The sequence below is a fragment of the Dioscorea cayenensis genome, unplaced genomic scaffold, assembly GCF_009730915.1.
Source record: "Dioscorea cayenensis subsp. rotundata cultivar TDr96_F1 unplaced genomic scaffold, TDr96_F1_v2_PseudoChromosome.rev07_lg8_w22 25.fasta BLBR01000968.1, whole genome shotgun sequence".
NCBI lineage: Eukaryota > Viridiplantae > Streptophyta > Magnoliopsida > Dioscoreales > Dioscoreaceae > Dioscorea > Dioscorea cayenensis.
The window spans coordinates 26,936-36,072 of NW_024087359.1; the positions used below are offsets into that span (position 1 = coordinate 26,936).

Sequence of the window (9,137 nt, forward strand, 5' to 3'; positions counted from 1 at the left end):
GCTGAGTGGCGCCAGATGGAATGATGCAGAAAAGATGATTAATCTACCACCTGAAGTATACGAAGCATACACAGAAGTAAGTTAATTAAAATTAAATTCCATTAGTTACACGCATTGATAATGGACTACACTAATTGACTTTAAATAATGCAAGCACATCTAGTGGTAATACATTATATTAATAGGTCGTTGAAGAACTATGATGGATTATGCATCATTTGTGGAGACGATAGCATGACTGGAACATATGTGACCTCTTTATTCGTGAATATTGAGGAGGGTTTACATGAGGAAGAAGATTTAGAGCCAGAAGATCAGACAAATGATATACCTACAAACAATGAAAATAATGGTAATGGTAGCCCGGCTACTGCTATTGTTAGACCTCAATGGCCACCAAGAAGAGGTAACGTACAAGTTGATGGAAATTCTATGATAGACTTGATAAGTGCAGTTAATAGGATGGTTGAAGCAATTGAAAACCCTTCACCCATGACAGCATTGATCTACAAGCGGGTGCATGAAGTTGATGAATTTGACCTTAATATATTAGACGTTGTGTTTGAATACCTTGATGATAATAAAAGAAAAGGTAGGAAGTTCATAGAAAAACATTGGACATGAGAAAGGCTTGGATTGAGAGGTTTGTGAGTTCCCACATGGCTTGATATTATGTGGAGATCGAGGACCATATATTTTGTGTTAGACTATTCGTATTTTCTTTGTCTTGGATTGTTGGATGTTGTTCCTAATGTTGTAGACTTTTATAGATGTTGTTTTTTTGTGTTAGACTATTTGTGTTATCCTATTTGTATTTTCTAATGTTGTAGACTTGTATGCATGTTGTTTCTTTGTGTTAAACTATTCATATTTTCTAATGTTATTTGTATGTTGTTACTAATGTGGAGATGAACAAATTATTTGCACATGCTCCCTTTCCCTCCCATTAATTATAAATAAAAGGATTACAAATATTATTTATGTATATTTGTTGTTAATTAATTTATTAACCGAGTTGTGTTGGTTAATTAATTTGTTAACCAATAATTTCATGTATAATATATATAAATATTTAACGAAATATAACTATTTATCCATAATTAATGTAATGCTTTTAATATATATAAATATCAAATTGTATAAAAATAATCTAGATAATGCTTTTAATATGTATAAGCATTTAAAGATAAAATTATTTATCCATAATAATTACAATTTTGTAACTACATGTTATAGGTGGTAATCTCACCATCACTTGAAAGTGGCAATTATACACACTTCCATGTCAACCAAATGCATGGAAGTGTTGTAGTTAAACTTGCTAATCATCACTTCTGTGAACCAAACAATGGAAGTGACCAAAAAGTATCTCACTTCAATATTCAACCAAACATCAAAAAGTAACACTTCCATCAAGAAGTGAGATTTCTGGAGAAGTGAGACTTCTCAGACTGCTCCACTTTTCTCCCACCTCCATGAACGAAACACCCCCTTAGTTCAAAATGGAGACAAGCACCCGAACCCAGGGACGTGCACGTGTTGGAGTAAGGCTCAATGCCGACCTACATGCCCTCACCTTGGGCAGGACATAAGGTTTGATCCCGGGTCCTCCCTGAAACGAACGCTCTACGCAAGATGCACAATATCAATTGACTCAAAGACGGTTGGTGTAAATATTTTTTTAAAAAAATAATACTTTTTACTAATTCCATTTAAAGAATGCCCGTGAGGAGAAATAAAGGTAATCTTCGGCATCCACTAATAAATCCTCTAAAAAGTGAATTGAATTCAGATATTCGGAGCAAATCAAAATTTCCACCTTCTATTAATTTATGATTACAAGTTTAAGCTGCATTTTCTCTAAAAATTAAAACATGACCAAGTTATTCTTTTATTTCTTGAGAAGTTTCACGGAAATCCTCAATCAAAGGCAACTTTCACTGTTCCATTAAAAATCTCCATCTTTGTGGAGTTATATAAATCATGGATGTCACAGTCAGTTGGTAACTTGGTATCATAGAGATTAGAGAATAAAATATGTCCCCAGCAAGAGGACATCGAAGCCATGTCCAAGTTTTCTTTCTTGGTTGGCAGGCAATGTTTGACTACGAAGATCATATATGGTCAAACTGGTGGGGCTGACTTTGTGGTAACTAGAGCTAATAAAAAAATTGTTGTGGCAGGTGCTATAAGAATAAAAGCTAATTCAATAGTTGAAGTTGAACTTTATACAGTCGAGGTTGTGCTCAAAGTTGCTGTTGAACAGAGATTGAATATTTTCATCATCTTCATTGACTGTAGAAGGCTTAAGCAAATTCTAAGTGAAGCTAGAAATGACAACAATTGGTGGCTCAGGCAAAGAATAGCTGATGCTAAAAATAGACATGATATTGATAACAAGCACATCATTATCATTCCTTGAAGTTGGAATAGGATTACTGATCAGTCGGCTGCTCATGGTAGAAGCTCACATGTCATTTCTCTATTTTATAGGGTTTTAGATCTCCTTAGGTGGTTGATTAAAGTCATCAAACAGGATGGGTTTTACTTGTAATTTCTTGGTTAGTCTTCTGTTAGCTTTATATTTTCCGTTGTTTTTGTTTATCTTTGTGTTTTCTTTAGTTTCACTTAATAAAATAAATACAGTGTAGCTCCTTTTCTTTGAAAAAAAATGCTGGCGGAAGCAAAGATATGCATATAAAATACCTGTTACTTAAAATATATTTTAATATTTTAATGAAAATTTATAATTGATTGTTAAATGTTGTTATTTAAAAAATAAATATTTATGAAAGAGTTTATTTGTTCGGGCAATAGGTTTTATCTTCAAGGAAGTTTCAATGTAATTCAACCAGACTCCACCTTTGACTATCCCATAAAAAAGTCTCAATTTTTGCTAATATATATAAAACACAGAAGTTATACATTCAAAATACTAAAAAATAGACGCTACCTTCAGGCTCCAGCTGCTACAATGGTTCACTTGATCTCCAAATGCATGGTGAAAGCCAGCCCACCACCAAAGCTCCCAGCCGACCAGAAATGCCACTTAGCCACATGGGACCTAGCCATGCTCTCTGCTAACTACATCCAAAAAGGCCACCTTTTTGCCAATCTTCCTGCCAACCCTCTCCATTGACAACATTATCCTCAACCTCAAAACCTCCCTCTCTGTCGCCCTCCACCACTTCTATCCTGTGGCCGGCCGTTTTGCCACCCAACATGAACTTGACAGCGCTGGTAAGGTGATTGGCATGTCTGTCTTCATTGATTGCAACAATGAAGGAGTCGAATTTGTTCATGCCGAGGCTAAGTCGATCTCAGTGGGGGATGTTCTTGCAGCATCCTCTGATGTCCCTGATTTTATCAAATCTTTTTTCCAGCTTGATGGTGCTAGTAACTATGATGGTCATTCTTTTCCTCTGCTAGCTGTTCAGCTAACAGTATTAGCTGATGGCATCTTCCTCGCTTACTCTTTTAACCATGCGGCTTCAGATGGCACTTCTTTCTGGCATTTCATGAACACATGGGCGGAGATCTCCCGCACAAAAACTACTGTTCCGTCTAGACCTCCCGTTCATGATCGATATTTCATGGATGGAGTTAAGCCTCCATTGAAACTTCCCTTTTCTCACGAGTCTGAGTTCCTTGACAGGCACTCTCCTCCTCCTCTCCGAGAGAAAATGTTTCACTTCTCCTCAGAAGCCATAGCAAAACTGAAAGCAAAAGCCAACCAAGAGAGTGGGACAAACAATATATCTTCGTACCAGTCCATCAGCGCACTGATATGGCGATGCATCAGTCGCGCCCGCGGACTCCCGGAGGATAAACTGACCACCTGCCGTGTGTCCATTCAGAACCGTGCGAAGCTGCAACCATCTCTATCTCCAAACTACTTCGGCAACTCCATCAACACGCTCTGCATGACAGCGACAGCAGGGGAGCTTCTTAGGAACGGGATTGGGTGGGCGGCGTGGAGGATCCATGAAGCAGTGGTGGCACACAGGGATGATGCCATTCGTGGGACTGTGAGAAACTGGATGGAGGCTCCAGTGTTTTATAAGTTGAGCTTGGTTGATGAGTCCACAGTGGCGATCTCGAGTTCACCGAGGTTTGATATGTATGGGTGTGAGTTTGGATGGGGCAAGGCTGTGGCGCTGAGGAGCGGGAGTGCTAATAAGGTTGATGGGAAGGTGATGCACTACCCTGGTTGGGAAGGAGGTGGTAGTGTTGACTTGGAGGTTTGCCTTCTTCCAAAGTTCATGACTGCCCTTGAATCTGATCCGGAGTTCAAGGAAGTCGTTTCCCCTGCCGTGCCTCTGCAAGTTCATTTGCCCTAGGATGTCTAATTATTGTGAAAGTTTAGTATTTGAATGGATAATTTAAATGTTATAATAATTAAACGTTTCAATAATGACAATAAACAATTGTATGTGGAACAAGTATCATATTCATAAGGTGATGACCATTATAAGTAGAGTAAAGCTATTTGAACCGAAAAGACTTCACGAAAATTTGGCAGGAATGACATGGACGTCTTAGGTGGCATCCACATTACTTCCACTTAATTACATCACTTCTCTCTCTTTTCTAGTGCCTTCTATTTCTCTTCACCTCTTTACCCCTTCATTTGGATGACACAATGCGTTGGCTGGCGATCATCAGCTCTCGGCAAGAGGCTCTACTGCTCTCTTTCCCCCTCACGTCCACTCTCTTGATTGCCACTGCCCTCATGCCAATCCTCCCTCTGTACACCCTGCTCAGCGACCCTCTCCCCAACTCCCTCCCTGCCATCACTCCCACCAACATCAGCAATCAATCAAAAGAGCTTGAAGTCAAGGAAAGAGAGTGAGAGACAGAGAAGATACTGATACCTCTAGAGAAATCATGAGTGGCTGCGCAGATCTCAGAGAAACAGAACCTTGCCAGCAACCCAGCAACCGTGAGATACACTATTCCACTGACTCCACCGTCGCACCCACATCCTCAACTCCACTGTACTCCGGCCTCACCAAAAGCAGCACCGCCATCACCTCTGCCTAGCCACTGAAACTGAACTCGAAAGACGAGTTCAATGAGTCAGCACGAACCTCAATGAGCAACCACGAGTGATTGTTCTCAGAGCCACAACCACCATCCTTACTCTAATCATCCTCTCCAACTCCACCACGCCACCATAGTGGCACAGCGGTAGCAGACGAGGACAAGAGGGTAAGAGTCCACGTCATTATTCTCCGGCATTCGGCTTCGTCTCCATGTGGGGAAGCTTGGATGGTGCCGAGATTCCCTGCTCCTCCTCCATGAGCTTCGAGCGTGCTTGAGCTCATGATGTATCCCATCGATGGCAAGAGAAAGAAAGAAAGAGAGTGAATAGCAATAAATAATGATGAAATGAGCTGTTGGTGGTCGGTGAAAGTGGAGAAAAAAGAAGAATGTAGATGAGAGTTGTGTGAAGATGGAGAAGAAGACAATGGAAATGCACCAGAAAAGAATAAAAACATGAAGTGATGTGGATGCCACGTAAGGCAACCACGTCATTCGTGCCAGGTTTTCGTGAAATGTTTTCGTTCAAATAGCATGACTCTTATAAGTATATCTATTCGGTCTTATTTAGAGGTCCACTTCAACTAATTCACACCTATTAATATGAAAATCACTTAAAATTAATAAATAGTTTTTAACTCTATAAAAAAATACTAACTTACCAAAAATTACTCTTACCTAAAAAAAAATTTATAAAATTTTCATTAAATTTTCTTTTTATTTTAATTATATTTTTTTATTCTTTTTTAGAATGGTGTTTAATGCTTTCCCAAAAAATATTAAAAAGTGTATAACTAAAAAAAAAATTGAATCCTATATAAATTTATTAAATAGACATATTAAAAGGAAAGAAAGCTTTAGAAGTAACACGTAAATAGTATGGAGTTAGTGTATATTTTGGTGGACCACTTAATGCAAGCTTGTTTAATTATTTTAAAATACCTTATGAAGTTAAATCAATGTTTTCAGAACCGGACCAGGAAGTGAACCGGCCAACCAACCGGGTCATGGGTCAATCGGTTGGACCGGATGACCCGGTTTGGTCGAAGCAAATGATGTAATAATTATATTTATATATATATATATATATATATATTCTCCAAAATTCTAAACTCACATATACATTCCATGTCCAATTTAATCTAATGACAAAAAACTACACCTTATTCATCACATAATGTCAAATGGTAAAAACAATATTAAAGAAGAACATCTAAATAATAGTTAGAAAATCTAACAATATTACAAAGAAAGAAAACTTAACAATGTCACAATATAAATGAAAATTTAACATGGTCTCAACAACATGAAAAATTTTTTTAACAAAGTCACAACAACATCACAACAACATGAAAAGAAAATTTAACATTGTCACAAGACTTGTAGTAACATGAAAAGAACATCTAAGAAGGTCACAACAACATGCATACCTAAAAAATAAAAGGTTTAGCAAATAAAAAACATAACATCATCATCTAATTTCTTGGAGGGGGTGGAGGAGGGGATGGTAGCCAATCTTCTTCATCTAAATTATTGCTAGTCATTCCTTGAAAACCGACTATTTCATGGGCACTATCTTCGGTGATTATCAAATCATCTTGTTTATCATCACCTATAAATTCATTTACATGAATTAATCAATGACCTCTGCCTATTATCTGTCCATCCATCGCCCATAATTGTGCATCCTGTTTCAGCCCAAGTCTTTTGAAAATCATCGATAATTAATTTCACTTGTTGCTTACAATCTCTCAACAAATTGACCCCCCAATGCATGATATGTAGGACCTGTGTACCCATGGCCCATACTTGCTATCTTGCTAATTGTAGTTTGATAAAATGGAGAATTGACAGCATTCAATGGTATACATGCATCATAAAGCCACTTAGCAATTGTCATATCAGTATCATGCCACCTCTCCTTACTTTGCATAGAAGCTTTTATAGTTGGTTGGGTAGGATTGCCAACTCCATGTTTAAAATGAGACCCAATGCCACAACTAGCTTTTCGTTTCCCTTTAGAGGATATCTCCACACATGTAGTACTTTTACCAACCAAAACATCATCACCTTGGCATTTCATGCATAGACTCTCCATAAACATCGGTATCATCATAAACTCCTTTTTTTCTTTGGCTCTTTTGAACATTTTCTTGTAATGATCCTTGAATCATAAAACAAACATCAGAAAGGACTTTTTCGCATGAATCAACATTGTTTTTTGATCCGGCAAGATGTTGTTTCATTCGATTGATTCCCTCGCCCGCATTTTGCTTTTGGCAAAAATTACAAATGAAGATCCTTCTTACTTGAGAATTTTTCCCCTCAGTTACATATCTCCATGCAATATCTTTTTTTTGTCAGATATGTACACCAGAAGAAGGTTGCTCAGTAGATTCAACTTCATTTGACGGTGTTGATTGAGACCCAATAGTTTGAAACCCACCACACAAATGGAAAATGAACTACAAAAGTTAGTTAAGATACTCACAATATCATAATAAATGAACTACAAAATTGATCATGAATTATTTAATATTGTAATGAAAGCAAAAGAATGGTATTTGATGGTCCTGAATTATATTGATAGATATTTTCATGAGGTTCTCTCTTTTATTTTCAAGAAGGTAAACCAAGACAATAATGTATACTTAAAACATTGCTTATGATAATAGATATGATCATTATTAATTCTAAATAATTACAAACAAATATATAGTCCATTATATCAGCATCATATGATGATGACGTATAAATACACACACACACACACACTCATGAACAAGAGCCCAAAGTTAGAAACAATGGAGAATAGCTAGCAAAGCCCACCATCACAAGCAAGAGCTTCAAATCTTGTATTCTATAAATCTCACAAAACATTATGTTTGATGAAAATGATCTACCAAATTCTTTACTATAAAAAAAGGAAAAAAATGAGGCAAGAGAGATGAAAATAATAAAAATAAAAAAACTAGAAAAATAAGCAATATATATATATATATATATATATGAAGAGGCAGAAAGTATTGTGGACACCATGGCAGTCACTAAAGCATTGGGTGTGGGTCTAAGTCCAGTTAAGCCACAACATACTACGAAAATTGTTTCATGATAACAAGCGATGATTTGTATGCCATTAATTAATGCATTGCCATCCTTGTTATTTATTTATTTTAGTAAAATAAAATTATTTGTCCTCTCAAAAGGAAAATAAGAAACAAATAGTCTTAATGCAAACAAAAAAACCAAGAATAACTTATCCTGAATTAAAGATCTTATTTCAACTAGTCTTAGATTAATGCAAACATTAATTGAAGATTTGCAAACCTGTGAAGAGTTTGAAAGCAATGGGAAGTTCTCTTCTTTGTGAGGCCTAAAACTCCAAGGTCAATGATCAATGGCTTGGCTCTTTGGTCTCTGTTTTTATTTTAGAAAGAAAAGGACAAAAAAAAAATCAGAAAAGTAATATCCATTGTCCAAGAAAGACTAAATAATGAACTGTGAAGAAGATCTACAAATCATGGGTTACAGGCTTGAAAGTTGAAACACTAAAAAGGGGGTAGAACCTTCACCAAATCCAAGCGGGCAGAGCATGGCGCAATCGGCACTGAGGAATCAAAACGCAAACCATGATCTCTTCTCCCTAGGGTTTCAAGTTTCAACGCGAAAAAACACCTTCTCTTCTTGAGTTCCTGGCCTTTTATCTAAAGTTAAATCAAAAATTTTAGAACCAGACCGGATTGCCGGCCGGTTCCAGGTTCTGCCGGTCCGACCGGCCAGTTCGGTCCGGTTCTGAAAACATTGAGTTAAATACAACTGGCACGAAGAATTTTTTGTATTTTGTTTTTCATTTTTTTTAATGATAAATCAAACTTACTATTTTATCAAAGTTGATTTTGGTTTTTTTTCCGGTCATCCAAGATGGTTGTCCAAATCAACCCAGAGTTACCTAAAGCTTTTTTGAATAATATAATTTTATAAGATTCAATAATTTAAATAATAACCTCAAAAATCATGAACTAGCAGAAGTAATATAAACTATTATATGTACACAACGTAAAATATCATTTGAAAAGGCTCTTGGAATAAATCAA

The 9,137-nt window shown here is 36.7% G+C and overlaps 1 protein-coding gene across 1 annotated transcript; it reads left to right on the forward strand.

Moving 5' to 3' along the window:
- Positions 1-3,070: 3,070 nt before the first annotated feature.
- On the forward strand, positions 3,071-4,391 carry LOC120255354 (uncharacterized acetyltransferase At3g50280-like). The gene has a single exon (XM_039263192.1). The coding sequence runs from the start codon at positions 3,255-3,257 to the stop codon at positions 4,338-4,340; it is 1,086 nt and encodes a 361-aa protein (XP_039119126.1). The 5' UTR covers positions 3,071-3,254; the 3' UTR covers positions 4,341-4,391.
- The last annotated feature ends 4,746 nt before the right edge of the window (positions 4,392-9,137 follow it).